Source organism: Sciurus vulgaris (genome assembly GCF_902686455.1).
Source record: "Sciurus vulgaris genome assembly, chromosome: 18".
NCBI classification, from domain to species: domain Eukaryota; kingdom Metazoa; phylum Chordata; class Mammalia; order Rodentia; family Sciuridae; genus Sciurus; species Sciurus vulgaris.
This window is the reverse complement of record NC_136479.1, coordinates 287252-305595: the sequence shown is the minus strand read 5'-3', so window position 1 is coordinate 305595 and position 18344 is coordinate 287252. Positions and strand designations below refer to the sequence as shown.

Sequence of the window (18344 nt, the reverse complement as noted above, 5' to 3'; positions counted from 1 at the left end):
AGGCCACGAGCTGAGGCGCACTGGGCTCCCTAGGGTGCCGTGGGAGCACCCATGCCTGAGCTCTGTTCATAGTGCAGCCTAGAGGGGACACGCAGCTGGCCCTGCAGAGACAGGAAGGCTAGAGGGCTGCATAGCCCATAAGGTTTGTGAGGGTTGGGGCCTGACTTGGGGTCAGAGCCCAAGGAACGTGCCCCCAAAGTCTCAGTCTGTCCCCAAGGTGCTTTCTGCATACCACTGTCACATAATGTACATGTTTTATGCATAATTTAGGAAACAAAAACTCCCAAAGCAGACAGTGCTTGGTCAGCTCTGACCTCCCCCAAAGGCTCTGCCCAGTTGTCTAAACGTGGATGTGGCACTGAAGTCTGGCTCCAGCCAGATTTGTGTTTTTCTGGGCCTGCCACCCAGCCCCACCGTTTCCAGGCCTGGGCCTGGGCCCTTGCTATGGTATGTGCCAGGATGACCCCAGCCTGCTGACTGGGCCCTGCTCATCTGCCCTTCAGCTGCATTGAAGGCCCCAATCAATCAGGACCTACATATAGGGTTTCTGTGTCAGTCCATGGGGCCTCCAGGGGTCAGGCTGGCTTGGAGGGACATGTGGTTGGAGCAGGGTAGGGGACAGGTTTGGCTTCAGGCCTCGCAGAGTGGGCAGGCAAGCATTGTAGTGCTGCCTGAGTTGACCGAGGGCCGCAGCTCTGGGCCCAAGGGCTATCAGTACAGGCTAGCCACTGGCGGGGCTGTGCAGCCTCCAGGAGCCCAAGACTGTTCCTTTTCCCCTCAAGAAGACTAGGCCCAAACTAGGTGGATGCTGGGTGTGACCTTGACTTACTCCAAAGCAGCCTTTCTGTGGTGGGATGCTGTGTCAATTGTGTCAGATTCTCACAGATGGCTGTGACTCAGAAAAGGACGGGGTGGTCCTCAGTGAAACTAACCTAGGTCTGGGCCAGAGTCTGCGCCAGCCATTGGCTGTGCTGCTACCTTCTGAGCTTGTAGTGGCACAAGGACTGTGTCTCCTTAGACTCACATGTACATACACACATGAAGCACACATGCATTTGCACAGATGAGGAAGCAGGATCTGAGCTGTGAGTCCTGATGACTGTCCACGTCTCCTGCACCCCTCCACCCTTACTTCTGTGCCCACGGTCTACACCTGCCAGCCTCCTTCCTGCTGTCTGAGGGCCTGCCACAGAGGGGTCTGTGCTGACCAAGGTCAAACCTGCAGAAGGCAGAGCTGCCCTGTGCTGGCCCTCGCCCCTGAATTAGCTGGATCTGATCAGTCCTCCGGGAGCCCTCGGGGGCCAAGACACATCCCCATGAGTTCACAACGGCAGAGCCTGAGGTCAGTGTCAAAGGGGCTGTAAATGTGGAAAAGAGGTTGGGTACCAGAATGGACCATAACTGCTGCTGTGGCTGGGTAGTGGAGGCTCAGGAAGAAGTGACCCATCGCTCCACCTAGAGATGGGATAGGCAGGCCAGGAAGAGCAACTGGGGTGGCGTGGACATGGGGTGGCTGGTGGGCCCAGTGTGTGCTGAGAGCCCAGGGAGCCAACCTGAGGCCCTACCCATAGCCACATCTGCCTGCATGTCAGATCATCTCGCGTCCTTTGCCACCTTCTCCTTCGCCTGTGCCACTAGCTGACGACCAGAACCTTCCACTAGCTTTAGATGGGGTCTGGTCATGTGGTGTCCCCAGGCTCCCTCCAGCCCTGTGAGCCAGTCCGAAGCTGGAACCCTGGGCCCAGTGAACTCACCCTACTGCCAGGGCCCCATGTCATCCTGGCTGTTTCTGGGGCAGGACACTCAGCCCCCACCAGCCCCTGCCATGCCCCAGACGGGACCCATCTTCTCCAACTGCTGCCAGCTGACTTGGGCCAGCATCCCCACCCACACTCTGCCACGGACTAGGCCTGCCTGCTAATGGTTGCAGCATGTGGGGAGGCTGGGTGAGTTCAGGGATCTCTCTCGTGATGGGGCTGCTCAGGTTGGGCCCAGGTCAGGCCAAATCAGGGGCCTGTGCAGCAACTCAAGTCCCGTGGCTCATGCTGGCCATAGCTTCAAACCAGCAGTGACCATATCCATCCTGAGCCTAGTGATCTGGGATCACCCCAAAGCCAGCTGCCTTGGATATAGGAGCCCCTGGACCTATGTACCAGGTCCCCCATTCCTAGGTCCTTCTGGCCTTGGCAGGGGCCACCTTCATGACCTCACAGACCCCTGGGGCCTGCTGCAGCCCTGGCCTCTTCCTGGGAACCCAGGTTTGTATCTGCTTTTTAGCCCTAAAACTGATCATCCTGCTCAGCAAATGTGCCTCTTACTTGGGCCAAGAACTGGGATGCAGGCTTTGAGGGTATTCGGGAGGTGTTTGTAAGGTGCTGGACCAGGTGATGCAACTTCCAGGGCATTTATACGGGCCAGCCTATTCTGATGGTCACAGAGATGGGGTCAAGGTGGCTCCAAGTCAGCTCCCAAGATGGTCAGTCTATGGAGGAATGCTACGTGACACTTTTGCTGAGATCAGGGCTGGTCTTGAGACATCCAAGAAAGCCTTGCTGAGGGCTGATGGGCTCTGCAGGTGAAGAGTGCTCTGCACTCCAGAAGGCTTGCAGTCATGGGGGGAGCAGGCACAATCAGGTGTGTGGCCAAGTGTGGCTCAGGTCAGAGTCCTGCCTGGTGGGGACACAAGGTCCAAAGAGTAGAGCCAGGCCAGGGACCTCTGAAGGCTCTTGAGAGGGAATCACAACCATGGGTCCATATGTTCAACAGGCAGTAGCTAGCGAGGGTAGAGCAGAGTGATTTGCAGCATGGTTAAGCTGGCAGGCTCTTGACTATGAGGTAGGTTGAGAGCTTGGCAGTGCCCACCTAGGTTGGAAAGCTCTCCTTGCTCTTATTACCACTGCCCACTTATTATTTTCTCACCAGATTGGGCCTGGTTTTCAGCCCCTGGGTCAAGCCTGACCTGAAGTCCTGCTCTCAGCCAGGGCTGCAAAGGGACTGCAAGGTGACTGCTCCTACCTCCACCAGGGGTCACGCAGGGCATGAACCTGGGACAAGCCATGAGGAGAACAGGCCCTTTTCACACTGGACATGCATGAAACACACGGAAATGCTCAAGAGCTGGTCTGGAAGCAGCTACCATGCAGCCACACCCAATCACCCCTCCAATAGGACCCTGGCATGGGCCCATTGGCGGCGCCGCCTGCTCCCTCAGCAGTCAGGAGTGGCTTGGGGGTGGCGGTGTCTAAAGGGGCTGGTTGCCATGGCTACCATAGGGTTCCGAGGCCCGTCATCTGGTCCTTGCCTCAGCCAATCGGCGGCGGGAGCCCGAGCTGCAGCCTAGAGTCACGCTTCTGCCTCCCAGCCACACAGTGGCCAAGAGCAGGGACCCGCTTCCTGGAGTGGCTGGAAGTGTTTGGACGGCTGGCCGAGCCCATCATGGCGGACAGCAGGATGGTGGGGCGCGAGCAGGCGTGTGGAGCCAGGCAGGTGAGGTAAGCCAGGCGGGTGGACAGATGGACGGACAAACAGGCCGACAGGTGGATGGACGTGGTCTTGCAGCCCATTGTTCTTGTGGCTGCGGCCCTTCCCTGGGCCCACCCACCCTCCGTCGTGCACGCATGCACACAGACACACACACACACACACACACACACACACACACACACACACACACAACGACTCACACCCTCACCCTTGGACCCTCTTCCCACATGTCCCAAGGAAGGGTGAGGGGGAGAAACAAAGGAAAGCACAGGAGGCAGTTGAATCCCACCACACCACGGACCCAAAAACCACCCTGGTAGGTCTCCCACGTCAGACTTCACACAGAAGCGGCATCAAAGGCTCCCGACTGGCCTGGGCCCTAGCGTCCTGGCCACCGTGTCTGGGCTCAGCAACAAGCCGTATCAAGTCAGTGCGGTTTAAGGAGCATTTTTTTGAGAAGGGGGAGAAAAAAGCGATAGAAAAAAATGTCCACCTATATAACAGGGAGCAGCCAGCCCAGATGGATCAGAAGCGCCAAATCCCATTACCCGAGACTTCAGAGCACAGACCTTGCACGGGCAGCTGCGATTAGGAGCCTGTCAATGGAGCCCCCTCGGAGATCAAAGGGGCCATGTGTGTGCATGTGAGTGTGTGTGCACATGTGTGCAAATGTGTGCACACGTGCATGTGTGTGAGCAGGGGCACATGATATGGGGTGACAGCAAAGGGACCCTGCACTGCGGCACAGTGGAGCCCACCTTGGCCACCCTCCATGTTGCCCACGTCCTTGCTGCTATGACATGCGTGGATGCATCTGGGGGGCCAGGCACAGTCAAGGCCTGGTCCCTGACACTCACACCCTCTGGAAGGTGATCCTGGCAGGGCCCAGTCCCCAGCCTGGGCTTCCACTTCGTATTCGTGTCTGATCCTTTCCCCATGTCCTGCCCAGATGAGCTTGCAGCAGCCGGGGGGCAGGCCTGCCTGTGGGCAGGGCTGTACACAGCCACCCCAACCATACTCCTGCTGCCCACAGAGCCTCAAGCTCTCAGCTGGCCTGGCAAGGCATCCTGGGGGTTCAAAGCTGCTGTTGATGCGATTGTTAGGTTATTAGGTAAACTCTGAGAAGCAAATCTTTTAATCCACTGTGGCTAATCCAGTGCACTTTTGTTTGCCATGACAGATTCTACAGCAACAAAGGGGCTGTAGGGACCCCGGCATACATAATCACATACTCAGAACTTGGCCGCACTGGCCACAGCGTTCCTAGGCAGCCGAGAGAGACATCTTGGGACAGCAGTGTGAGGGCAGCAGACTGGAGGGGCACAGGCAGAAGGAGGGACTTAGGCAGGTTGAAGGTGCTGGCAGCTGCCTACCTGGGTGCCACCTCTTCACCCCCACAAGGATGTCCCCTGGTCTCCAGCTGCTGCTCCCTGGGACCATGCATGTTTGGGGGTCACTGAGGACAGTAAAGTAGAAGAAAATGACAACAGGGGCTTAAGGGTGCCCAAAACCTGGAAGGGCTTGTGTGGACAGAGGCTGTCAGAATGCGGAAGGGCATCCAGTGAGGGAATGGCAAGGGTCTGTGAGCAGGACAGCAAGTGTGCCCAGGGAGAGAACAAGAGGCCTGAGGCTGCCAGGGACGTGTAACTTCAGCTAAAACGGCCCTCGAGGCCATGCCACCACCAGATGACCCACCAGTCCTGGGCAATGGCCCTGAGGCTGAGAAGAACCCCTTAGCTCTCTGAAGACAGGTCTGATACACCTGACTGGGCCACGTCAGCTATAAGCTCCCTCCTGCCACTCAGGCCTATCTCTGGACGATCACACAGCTCTGAGGCAGTGAGGTTGGGTCAGGTCCCTCACTTTTCCAACAAAGACATTCTAGCTAAGAGGTCCCTGCCCCACCCAGACATAGGCAAGCATTGGGCCATGGCCACTCTGTCACTGTCACTGAGGCTCCAGAGTTGGAGAGTGACTAGGCCTGCCAGCAGGTTGCTCTTACCGCCTTCCCCCAGGAACCTGGGACACCCCACCTGCCCTGTGGTCAATGCTTCCACAAGGCTGTGCGGGAGGACTTCCCTTAGAACAGCAGTAGTCAGGCCCTAGTGGGAGGGTGTGGCTGGTACCCTGGGAGGGAGACTGCTGTGGGGTCCGCCCAGGTGGAGTGGAGAGCTAGCTGAGCCTCACTCTTCTCTGGTGCCACTGTTTTCTGGTTGGCCTTGATAGCCCAGCTTTTGAGACCTATGGGTCCATAGGGACTTGGGGTGCTGTGTCAGGTCTGCTGGTGTGGGGACGTGGGTGTGCTTGCCCAGGGGGAAAGCATGAGGCCAGCCTACTGGACCTAGGACAGATAGTAGCTCTGACCTCTGCATCAGAGGTCAGGAGCAGTGGCTTCAGCAGGTGCTTCTAAAGGCCCATGCCAGCAAGACTGTTTCACTCTTCGCCCCTCTGTGGGCGGGTCCTCCCCACCTGGGCTGAGATGTGTCCTGGGAGCAGGAGCCATCAGGGACACCTTATTCATGCAGTTTCAGTGCTGGCTGGCAATGGAGCGGGGTCATGTGAGCCTGTCCCCATCCCCTCGCCCAGCTTGTGTTGGAGCCAGTTTTGGCTGCAAGGCTGTCCAGAGACAGGGAACTCCAGCAGCAGGGATGGTCCAACATGCCAGCCTGGGAGAGAGCAGCGGCACAAGGGCAGGGGAGGAAGGACCCATCAAGGGGTATGTCAGTGCTAAAGTTAAAGTGGTTGCCAGATGCAGAGTTGGGGCCCAGGAAGGCCCCAGTCCAGAGTGACCACAGGAGCAAGGCAGCCCAGGAAGCCCAAGACAGAGCACAAGTCTCAGGAAGGTGGCTGCATCATCTCACCTGTCTCCAGGCCAACAGAGGGCTTGACATACGATGTGGCAGGCACAAGACTGGGCCTGCCATTCTGCTTGCCACTAGCCAAAGGTCAGCTCTATCCCTGCGGTTCCTCACCTTTGCTGCCATGTTGCTCCTGTGGGTTAATTCATACTGCTGCTGATAGGAAGATGGTGCCTGCTACAGAGGCTTGACTGTAACAGTAGTATCACTGCAGAAACTTCCTGAAGTGTAAAGAAGAAAGCGGAGCTCACTCATGATTCTGCTGTCCACCAAAGACCCTCATGAACTCCTGGGATAGGTACTTAGGTTTCCTGTTGTCACCCAAGCTCAGAACTGACAGAAAAGACTCAGGGGCACTGGGGCCAGGCGGGTGGCACAAAGGCAGCTGGCTGGCAGTCAAGGTTGGCCTTAATCTTTGGCACGGACCATCAAAATTCTCCCATCACAGCATTTGGAAACATTCTGAGTCCAATTCTAGAACCACAGGTAAAGCCACTTAAGATCTCCAAGCCCCACTATAGAGACCTAGCCTGCCTGCCCACCTCCATTTCCCACACCTATGAACTGGGCAATGGGGGTAGGGAAGGGACAGACAAGAGCAGGCCAAGCCTGGGACTCCCTACCACTCCAGAATAAGATCAAAACTGTCCTCCTCGTCCTCCCCTCTAGAGCTGGTACTCAGACACTTGTTGTCTCCCTCTGCAGCTACCCTCTTCTGTGTTTTCCCCCATAGCCAGACCCTCCTTTGCACATGTGCCATGGGCATCCTAGGTGATTCTCTTCAGATCTCTGTTTATAAATGGTCTTCCTCAGTCAAGTGGACAAACAAAAGTCACTTTATTTCAAAGTATTCCGTTATGTCTACATGAAGACAACGTCATTTTCGCTTTGAAGGGTTTGATCAATTCCTGGAAAAACTGAATAAATGTCAAGGAAGTTAATCAAATCCAAGCCTTTAGTAGCAAACTCCAGCTCCCCCAAAGGTGTTCACATCCAAAAGGACTTTATCCTGAAAGGAGGGTGCCAAGTGCTCAGAAGCAAGACCCCCAGTGCTATGCCTGTGAAGGAGGCCAGAGACCCCGACCCAGAAGACATTTATCATAATTAAACAGAAACACCCGACATATTTGTGGCATGTGAGTTTCTCTTAGCCTGTCAGAAAACTTTTTATCAGCAAAACCTTCTGCAAAAGGGCATTGTGGTTGGTAGTTTTCTCTTTTTGTAAATGGCAGGTTTGCAGAAAAAAAAAAAAAAAAAAAACTTTTGAAACCTCCATCTGGTCTAGAGGATGGAATGCAAAGCACTTGTCATGTGAACCTCCAAGCCCCCGCCATTGGGCATGAAGTTCAAAGAATTTCTAGACTCATTCAGAGGAAGAATTTTTAGGTGATGGCCCCCTCTGAACCCTGCAGTCAATAAACCTGCTTCCTGAAAATTCCTCAGGTGTCCAGCCTCTTCTGTCCCACTTTACCCACTGCCTCCTTTTCAGAGCTTTCCGCAGTCTCTCTAGGCTAGCCCTGGGTGGAGGCCTACAGAGCTCCCTCCTCTGGTCCTGCCTCCACCACCCTGTGCCAACACTGTCCCTCATGTTCACACCACAATCCACTCTAGCAGGACTGTGCATTTTCTGCAGGCTTCCTGACTCCCTTCCTGTCCCTGCAGGGCAGGGGCCCCAAGGAGCCGGAGACCCAAGGGTCCAGTTCTGGTCCCAGGGCTGGGGGACACCTACCACCGTGGGCCAGGAAGAGGATGGACGTGGACTTGACCCCGAGAGCCTGGCCTGGCCGTGGCAGCAGCTCTGTAGAACTGAGGCAAGCATTGGGGCCCTGGTTCGGGAGTGGGGAGGTAGCCCAAGACCAACGTTTCAGAGGTTCTGCTGTTTGTGCAGCCCACCCAGGTCTCCCTGAACATATAGTGGCCTACTGTGCCATGAGGGCTATCTACTGCTGACCCAGTGGTCACCCACTGTCTCCTCTAAGTTCTGGGACTGAATGGGCTGGGAGGGAGGCCTCAAGGAAGCTTCCAGTGCAGGCACCATTTGACCTCGGGCTGTCCTGGTGGGTCATGGACACCTGCTGTCAAGACCCAGTGTGGCTGGTGTTGGACTAGCAGTGTGGCTTCCATACCCTGGCCCTTACCCTGAGGCACAGTAATAAACCAGGATAGCCCATGGCAGACTGGGACACTCCAGTATCCACTGTTGATGCTGCCCACTTCCTGCACACACCAACCCTGGACATCCAGCACTATGCTAAGTCCCCAGAAAGGTAGGCAACAGGGGCTAGGCCTGCCATGTCTCTGCACATGCTCACCACAGGTAGGCAGCAGTGTGGGAGGTGGGCTGGTGACTCAAAAGCCCAAGCCAGGATTTCTGTGCTTGCCTGGAAGTTTGCAATGAAGGATAAGGGGTTGGTATCAACGGTTAGTAATGTCTAACAGATATGACAGTGGCATTGGAGGTGACTTGGGAGAGCATCATAGTGGAAGCATTGAAGTGAGCAAGTGACCAGATGCATCCAGGAGAGGGTGGTGTGTAGGAGACATCATTAGAATCGTCCTGAAAGGATGTGGGCTCCTAGTAGCCCTGAGAGGTTCAAAGCAGAGTGCAGACCAGTTGAAGACTGTCAGCTAAGGTGGGGGTCGGATGATGTGCTGTGAATCCTTGATGGGCAGAAGTCAGCTTGAGTTGTGTGAAGCTTTCTGGCTGTGAAATGAGGGCCTGAAGTGTGTGTGAGGTACCAGGCAGACATGGCTTTGTGAAGCACAGGATCCTGGGTTGTCATGGGGTGATAGACAAAGGGGCAGCAATTGCTGGTGCCCACCTTCTTTCGCTGGAGAGTGGTCAATGGAGGGCTGAGGCCTGAGCAGGGCCCCAGGATCGGGAGAGGTGCTGGTTCTGACAGGATGACAGTAGCCAGAGCTGGTGCAGGGGCTGCTGCCAGGTATGGCTGGAAATTCCCTTGCAGTTGAGTGTCTAGAGCTGTGGGCCTTCTGTCCTGCGTCTAGTGATGGTGGGCAAAATGGAGTTGGCCTGCTGAGCTTGGAGGCTCAGACCTGAGCTCTCAGCAAGAGATGCCATGGAGAGGGAGGTGGGCAAGACAGGACACGCAGAAGCCCTCCTTCTCAGGCTGGCCTGGACTAGTGGGACGCTTGGGCAGTAGTGGGAAGGAGAGCCCCTGTCTGAATCTTGGATGGTGCCTGGGAGAAATTAGGGCAGAGGGACCTGTGTTCTGGTGCATTCTTGACCAACCCCAGCCCACAGCTCTTGGGAGATTTTACCTCCTGTCCAAGTGGCAGCCAGCATTTACTGTGTGCCCTAGTCCTAAGTTCACCGTCTGAGGGTCCTAGACAGTTGGGGGGCAGTGGGTATAAACAAAGGGGAAAAAAAGGGGCTGGACGGTCAAAGGAGCTCAGATCCTGATCAGCCCCGCCCTGACCACGACAGCCCAACCCCCGCGACATCTGCTTCCGTAAGCGTCCCGCATGCCTTGGGCGGGCGGTGATGGCTCTTGTTAGGAGCCTCCTGTCCAGGGCCGGTCAGGCAGGCACCCACCTATCTTCCAGTTCCTCCGGCTCCGGTCCGCTCGTCGAGGGGACGGGACACCGGGGGCCGCCTTCGATGGTGTGAGTGACAGAAAAGCGCTGCTACCCGGCGCTCACTGCGGCGCTCACATCCGGGCGGGTCTTCCGCTCAGTGCACACGCCGAGGACTCCCGGCTGGCGGCAGCCCTTGGGACCCTCCCAGACGCACTGCGGCAGCCGGGGGTCGGCAGTCCGACAGGTCAGGGCCAAGGCCCGCCTCCACCTCCGCGTCCGCGCCCGCGCCCGCGCCCCCGGCCCGCGGCCCCGCCCATTTCCCGCCCCGGCTCGCGGCCCCGCCCCGCCAGAAGCCCCGCCCCCGCACTTCCGGGCGGCGCCGGCGGGGGCGCTGGGCCTGGGCTTCGGTGCTCTGGGCTCCGGCTCTGGCTCCGGGAAGCGATCGCGGCCGCCGCCGCCGCCGCCGCTGCCGCCGCAGGAGCCCGCCGGAGTCGGGCCGGAGCCGCGTCCCTGCGGAGCAGGCCGGTGAGAGCGGGCGGCCGGGCCTCGGCGGCGCCCGTGGCCTGCCCGCGCCCGCCTCCAGGCCTCCGGCTGCCGAGCCGCCGCCGCCGCGATGGGGGCCTACGCGGGCCGCGCCCCCGCCGGGGCCCGCCCGCCGCGCAGCCGCTGAGCGCATGGGCCGCGCCGCACCGGGAGCAGGGCCCGGGGCCGCGCCGCCACAGCCACCGCGCGCCGGTGAGTTGCGCGGGGCCGGCGGGCGCGTTCCTGCGGCGGGAGGGCCTGCCTCCCGCGCCGCCGGTGTAGGCCGCGCTAGGCCGGCGGGCGCGGACCCGGAAGAGGGGCCCGCGGCGTGCGTGCGGGAGGCGTGCAGGGGCGGGGAGTGTGCGGGGAGGCGACCAGGTGTGCGGGCCGTGGGGGCCCTCGGGGCGTGTGGAGCTGGGAGTGCGGGGAGGTGCGCAGGTGTGGGGGCGCGGGATGTGCGGGGCTGGGACTGTGCCGGGCAGAGTGCGTTCCGGGAGGCGTGCAGGAGTGCAGGCTGTGCAGCCCGGAGGATGTGCGGAGTCCCGGGTGTTTCGGGAGACGTGCACGAGTGCAGGGCGTCGGGGCACAGAGTGTGCGGGGCAAGAAGTGTGCGGAGAAGCTTTCAGGAGTGCAGACTACGCAGCCCCGAGGGTGTGCGGGACGTGGAGCGTGAAGGGAGGCTTGCGGAATGTTGGCTGTGCGGATTGTGGGGGGGTTTGGAGGCCCGGACTGTGTGGGGAAGCGTGCAGGAGCGTGGACTGTGCAGGCCCAGGGTGGGCGGGCCGGGGAGTGTGTTGGGAAGCTCTCAGAAGTGAAGACTGAGGCCCGAGGGGCGGGCAGTGTGCGACTGAGTGTGCGAAGAGGACTGCCTGGTGTGCTAGGAAGGGCCTTGACCTTGGGTTGTGTCATTAGGGAAGGGGTTTGATCTAACAGGTGGACATGTGGTTGACACACTGTGGGATGCCTCCTGTGGACCCTGGGCCTGGTTCATGTTTAGGGTGAATGAGGTGCCCAGTAGCTACTGAGGCCAGGCTTTGGGTGGTCCTCCCCTCGCCCTGTCTCCTTCCTCATCCCTCATAAGTGGGAGTAGTATGCGACCACCATAGGAGGGCCAGTGGGTATAGCCAGTGGGTTGGCTTGTTTGAGAAACCAGTTGCTGTGGCGTCCATACCTTTTCAGGTTGGTAGCCAAAACAGATCTTTCTCTTGGGGTTAAGTCTTAGATTCTGTCCTCATCACAAAATTTGAATTCAGACCTTCTCCCTGCCTACCCTGCCATGCATGAAACTAAAGCTGCACACTTCAACCAACATGAAGACAGTAAGGAAACCAAACACATCAATCCTCTGGAGATTTTTTCAGCCCATCTTCAAGAGAGATTTTCATTGTGCTGTGAACCCTTCTTTTTGCTCATATGCATATTACCTGGATCCACAATCCCTGTTTTAGAGAACACATGCAGCCTAACTCTTGTCTGCCACAGATAGCCAGCACTAGCTGATTTCAGTTTTAAGAATTTCCATTCAGGAACAAGTGTGGGAAAGGTGTTGTTATGTTTTGTTTTGTACTGGGGGTTGAATCCAGGGGCGCTTACCACTGAGCCACATCCCCAGCCCTTTTTATTTTGAGATAGGGTTTCAATAAGTTGCTCAGGGCCTTGCTAAATTGCTGAGGCTGACCTCAAACTTGTGATCCTCCTGCCTCAGACTCCTGAGCCCCTGGAATTACAGGCGTGCACCACTGCACCTGGTAACACTGTTTTTGTTTGATTTGCAGTATGTGTTTACTTGTCTTAGATTTCTTGTTTCAGAGAAGCTGAGTGAACTTTCTGGGCTGCATTGGTCATTCAGAGTTCAGGTGATGAGGGAAGTGTATAACATGGGAAAGAGTAGCCCTGACCTACAAGAGTGTCACCATTAGACAGTTACTTTCACACTCCTCATAAATCTAAGTATGGAAGTTATGTTTGAGTAAAATAAATACAAACACTAGTCTGTAGCATCAAGCTTGCTGCCATGGTACTCAGGGGTGTGTGCCTCAGTGTTGCCCAAGGGAATTTTGAATTTTAAATATTGTATCAGACTTATAGTTCCCTTTATGGAATCACTTTATTGATGGTGGTTACAGGCTGTGGGCCAGATTTGGTGCTTGTGGGCATTGTCTCGCCTGAATTAATGTAGCTGTCTGATGTGTGGTATGTAAGTGTGTGTGCCCTAAATGCTAGGTATGCTTCCCCTGGGGAGCTTGGAGATTTGGGGGATTGGCTTGTTTCCACATCAGTGATATGTGGAGGTGTTGGTGTCCTTCCAGGGACATCAAAGGTCTCCTGTCAGTTGATAACCAAAGAGACGTGTTATAAGATAAATTTCCTCTGGACTCTGAAAAGCAGTTTAAAATAATTAGGAGGACTGGGTTTACACAGTAAAATGTGAGTTTTGAAGGGCAGCTGCAGTTCCGTAATCAAGGACTATGTCTTGAATTTGCTGCCTATTGCACAAGAATAGCTCAGCATGTGAAAAGAGCTTGTGTCTGGCATCTGGGACAAACATCTTTCTCCTCAGTGCCAGTGAATTGAATATCCATAGGTACCCTTGGTTTTGAGACTGTTAAGTGCTGAGGGTCCTGCTGCATTCGCTCACAGGGAGGCCTGAGCACTTTGGAGAGAGCAACAGTAGCCAACCTCACATTTCAGCACACTGTCTGCCCAGCTGCTGTTCAGTTCCTGGTAACTTTGCTCTTTCTCAAGGCTAGTGGGCTGCCTGTTGTGCATCTGGAAGGGTGGTCAGGGATGTAGGCCCTCTTTCCTCTGGTGGCATCCTGGACAAGAGGAAGCTAGACATCTGAGATGACGTGGGGCTGCAGACATGTAGTATGTGTTTACTTGTCTTAGATTTCTTGTTTCAGAGAAGCTGAGTGAACTTTCTGGGCTGCATTGGTCATTCAGAATTCAGGTGATGAGGGAAGTGTATAACATGTGAAAGAGTAGCCCTGACCTACAAGAGTGTCACCATTAGACAGTTACTTTCACACTCCAAGGTGCTCACTCCAACATGATGGGATTCAGAGAAAGCGACTGTAGTTAAAAGGAGGGGGTTCTGTGAACTGCACAGGATCTTTTTTCTTTTTCTTAAAACTATTTTTTTTTGGTAGTTGTAGATGGACAGAATGCCTTTGTTTGTTTATTTTTACGTGGTGCTAAGGATTGAACTCAGTGCCTCACACATGCTAGGCAAGCGCTCTACCACTGAGCCCCAGCCCAGCCCAGCACAGGATCTTGACCTGAAGGAACCACAGGCTAGCCCTGCTGAGGCTGAGATGACATTGGGCACATACTGGTGACCTCCCTTCAGGGGTGTGACCCTCCTCCTTCTGATGGTCAGCAGTGGGTGGCAGATGAGAGTGTGCAGTGTGGGAATGTACGTGTGTTGTAGATTTCATGGAGGCCAAGACCCAGCAGAGTGAGTGGTGCTGGGGAGAGCCCCCTTGTGTTGGTTCTGGGGGCCGACTTTGTGCGCTCTGGCTTGTTCAGTGCTCCAGGTGTTTGATCTGATGATGTGTAGTCCCCTCTCCAGCCTGCTTGGCTAGGTTGGTACATCCTGCAGGCTGTGTTGAGAGGCACAGCCTGCTCGTGGGCTCCAGATCTTGCTTGAGGGCGGTCTCCTACATGCCTCCCACCTTCCTGTTGGCAGCAGTAGCAATAAAAACCAGTTTGTATGAACACTGTTTTCTTTTTCTCAACAACTGGGGATAGAACCAGGGGCCTTCTACTACTGAGCTACACTCCCAGCCCTTTTATTTTTAACTTTGAGGTTGGAGACTGGATTTCTCTAAATTGCCCTGACTGGCCTTGAACTTTTAGTCCTCCTGCCTCAACCTCCTGAATAACCTCTAAGAGGATGTGTGGTTGGTTTTCAGCTTAGGGAGCTAAATCATAGGAGCCGTATGCTTCCTTCGCTAAAAAGCGTACCTGTATTTGAATTTAATTTATTCTCTACTTTCTCTGTCCCTTAATGTCCCCACCTACCATTTGCTATCAGAAGAACATTTCCTCATAAGACAGGTGCTCACAGTCAAGTGTAACTCTCTGCATTTCTAAGATTGCCAGCATTGAAGCCTTCTGAATGCCTATGTACTGTGTCCTTGGACTGCCAGTCTCACAGTGTTGAAAGCAGCCTGAGGCCTTCTGCTCTTTGAGGTGTATGTGTAGAGTAGCAGGGACACCTGGCTGGGCGCTTGCATCTGTTGCAAGGCATATCAAATATGAAGTGCTGCAGTAACAGAAAACAATAGAGGCTGTGAGACTCAGAAGACACCCCACCTGCTGTAGGGTCTGCAGCGTGCCTTTCCCAGTTGTGCGAGTCGCCTGGGCAGGTGGAGTGATTATCTTTGTGTGTGAGGGACCAGTAAGCCCTTGGCACCAGTGGTCAGGGATGGGAGCATCTTTACTTTCTCTAACCCTCCTGGTCATTCAGCTCTTAAGCCACAGTGGCTGGCTGCAGACTCCTGGTCTCACGCAAGGACACTTTAGAGGAGAAGCATCCTCTGTGTTCTGGACATCCACTTACTATGAGAGGACTTCCTGGAATTGTAAGTTCTCAAAAGTTGTATGATGTAGAGCATACTGTGTGGCTATGTATCTCTGCTGGAAATGGAACTGGCTTTCTGCTTTGAGTGAGAGTGGGAGGGCAGCACCGTAGTTTCGTCTCAGAGAACCTTTGGTAGTGTCCCGAGGGCCACCTTCCTAACCCTTGTCCTCTTGATGGTTTCAACAGGACAGATTGCCTCCCCTGGGAGCCGTAAGTACTGATGTATTAGGGTGCAGCGCTCGTTGTTCATTGACGCAGAGTCCCAGAATGAGTGTCCAGGAGCAGGGTTTCCCCTTGGACCTTGGAGCAAGTTTCACTGAAGATGCCCCCCGACCCCCAGTGCCTGGTGAGGAGGGAGAACTGGTGTCCACAGACCCAAGGCCCGTCAGCCACAGTTTCTGCTCTGGGAAAGGTATCAGCATTAAAGGCGAGACCTCGACAGCTACCCCAAGGCGCTCAGATCTGGATCTGGGGTATGAGCCTGAGGGCAGTGCCTCTCCTACCCCGCCTTACTTGCGGTGGGCGGAGTCGTTGCATTCCTTGCTGGACGACCAGGATGGGATCAGCCTGTTCAGGACTTTCCTGAAGCAGGAGGGCTGTGCTGACCTGCTGGACTTCTGGTTTGCCTGCAGTGGCTTCAGGAAACTTGAGCCCTGCAACTCAAATGAGGAGAAGAGGTTGAAGCTGGCAAGAGCCATCTACCGAAAGTATATCCTGGATAGCAGTGGCATCGTGTCCAGGCAAACCAAACCAGCCACCAAGAGTTTCATCAAGGACTGTGTCATGAAGCAACAGATAGACCCTGCCATGTTCGACCAGGCCCAGACAGAGATCCAGTCCACCATGGAGGAGAACACTTACCCGTCCTTTCTGAAGTCTGACATTTACTTGGAATACACGCGGACAGGCTCGGAGAGCCCAAAGGTCTGCAGTGACCAGAGCTCGGGGTCAGGGACAGGGAAGGGCATATCTGGATACCTGCCCACTTTGAATGAAGATGAGGAGTGGAAATGTGACCAGGATGCGGAAGAGGATGATGGCAGAGATGGCGCCCCCCCCAGCAGGCTCACTCAGAAGCTGCTCCTGGAGACAGCCACCCCGAGGGCCTCAAGTAGACGGTACAGCGAGGGCAGAGAGCTCAGGTGAGTCACCAGCTGTCTGTTTTCTGTGCTCACCTCTGAGACCTGCAGAAGGAACAAGGGAAGGGTGTTGGTGACGGGATCTTTTAGCCCAAGCTGAGTGTACGGCTGCCACTCTGGTCTTGTCAGGGTTTGATTCCCTATTTGTTGTGTCTGTGATGTTGAGAATACTTTCATTGAGAACAGACTGCGTGGCTTGGTGAATCATTAGGAACATGGGAGTTCTCACAAGTCATAATGACATTGGAACTTGACCCTGGAGCAGGTAGACTCATGTCCTCCTGCACAGAAGTGGCTTTACCTGGAGACACAACTCTGGGCTTAGTAAGGGAGGAGTATACATTCAAGTGCATCGATGCATGGAGAGTTCCAGTAGCTTTTTTATAGCGATCCGGTAGGGTTCTTCCTGGAGGCAGACCTGGTGGGGAAGTTTCTGTGTGGGGAGTTGTCAGAGTACTGGGAAGCTTGTGGGACTTGTGCTTGGAGTTGAGGATTGGTCCCTTTAGCTTGCTAACTACGTGTGGGTGTTGTGGGTCAGTGCCAGCAGCCCAGGTGTTTTGTCTGGTGGTCCTCACCAGTTGTGTGTGTAGGTGCACATGCAGCTTGGAGGGAGCTGCAAAGCTCTCAGGAAGTCTCTACAGCTTTGAAACTGCTTCTTCACTCTTTCCCCGCAGTTCCTCTATAGTTATGGGAGACTCATTTGGCTTGCAGGTTGGCTTCTGTTGCATGTTTTAGCAGAGCACTTGCATTTCCTGATCCTTTCCCCAGAGCTGGTGCCTGGGGGACTCTGAAGGTCTGGAATCCATTGGCTGCTGACATGAGCATGAGGCTGAGAGCCTGTCGCCAGGTGCTGTGGCTCTGGTGCAGCTGCTGAACACCAAGACCAGCTCTTCAAGCTTGCTGCCTTGAAGAGATTGGCCTTGAGCTAGTCTGCATAGGACTCACCCTTTTGAGGGTTAAGTGAGTTGGACCCTTTAGTTAAGTGTGGTCAACATGGATTGACTAATGGTTTTCTTTTTTTTTTTTTTTTGTACTGGAAATTGAACCCAGGAGCTCTTTTTATATCTATATTTTAGTTGGCAATGGACCTTTATTTTATTTATTTATTTATTTATATACGGTGCTGAGAATCGAACCCAGTCCCTTGCACATGCTCATCAAGTGCTCTGCCACTGAGCCACAAACCCAGGAGCTCTTAACCACTAAGTGACATCCCAACCCTTTTTATCTTTTTATTTATTCATCTATCTATTTATTTATTTATTTATTGGTGCTGGAGATTGAACTCAGGGACCCTCAACCACCGAGCCATATCCCCAGCCCTTTTTTTATATTTTATTTAGAGATTTCTTACTGAATTGCTTAGTGTTTTCGCTTTTGCTGAGACTGGCTTTGAACTCGCAATCCTTGTGCCTCTGCCTCCCGAGCTTCTGGGATTATAGGCCGGCCAGCTGATTTTTTAAATTTTGAAACAGGGTCTTACTAAGTTGCTGAAACTGGCTTTGAACTTGTGATCATCCCGTCTCAGCTTCCCCAGCACTGAGATTACAAGCATGGTCACTACTCCTGGCTATTTGACTAATCATTTTGTTCCTTTTGCTTATTGTTGTCAGCCAAATGCTGCTATTATTATTATTAATATTATTACAGTGCTGGGGACTGAACCCAGGACCTCATGCATGCTAGGTGAGCACTCTATACTGATTTATACCATTACTAAATGCTTTTATTTAGCAAGTTTTTTTTTAGGACAGAATATGCTATAAAAATACCTTGTTAGGCTCAACTTAGTAGTGTGCACCTGTAATCCCAGCTGCCTCAGAGGGCTGGAGAGGCAGCTTAGTGATAGAGCAGTACCAAAAAAAAAAAAAAGAAAAGAAAAGAAAAACAAATCCTGTTAAGGCTGGTGTAACTGTAACAGGTTCTGAAACCTAACCTAAAAGTTTGTAATAGACTAGAAACCTTGTTAAGATGACACTAAATTTGAGGATTTGAGGACTGGGCTACAGGAAAAATATTGAACCCAAGGGTGCTTAACTTGAGCCACATTGCCATCTCCTTTTAAAAGTAGTTTATTTAGAGATAGGGTCTTCCTAAGTTTCGTAGGGCCTCGCTAAGTTGCTGAGGCTGGCTTCGAACTTGGAATCCTGCCTCTGCCTCTCTAGCTGCTGGGATTACAGGCATGCACCACCACACCCGGCTTTATTTATTTATTTATTT

The 18344-nt window shown here is 54.4% G+C and overlaps 2 protein-coding genes across 3 annotated transcripts in view; both read left to right on the top strand.

The window, feature by feature from the left end:
• The first annotated feature begins 10217 nt into the window (after window positions 1-10217).
• NPRL3 (NPR3 like, GATOR1 complex subunit) overlaps window positions 10218-18344 on the top strand; it is a 172181-nt gene continuing 164054 nt past the window's right edge. Inside the window, exon 1 of the mRNA XM_079121848.1 lies at window positions 10218-10226. The gene's annotated coding sequence lies outside the window, so the exon portion shown is untranslated. The remainder of the gene's footprint in view (window positions 10227-18344) is intronic.
• AXIN1 (axin 1) overlaps window positions 10242-18344 on the top strand; it is a 35862-nt gene continuing 27759 nt past the window's right edge. For both annotated transcript variants that reach the window (XM_079121845.1, XM_079121844.1), the window contains exons 1-2: window positions 10242-10613; window positions 15172-16127. In XM_079121845.1, coding sequence (XP_078977971.1) covers window positions 15253-16127 — 875 coding nt within the window. In that variant the 5' untranslated portion in view covers window positions 10242-10613; window positions 15172-15252. The remainder of the gene's footprint in view (window positions 10614-15171; window positions 16128-18344) is intronic.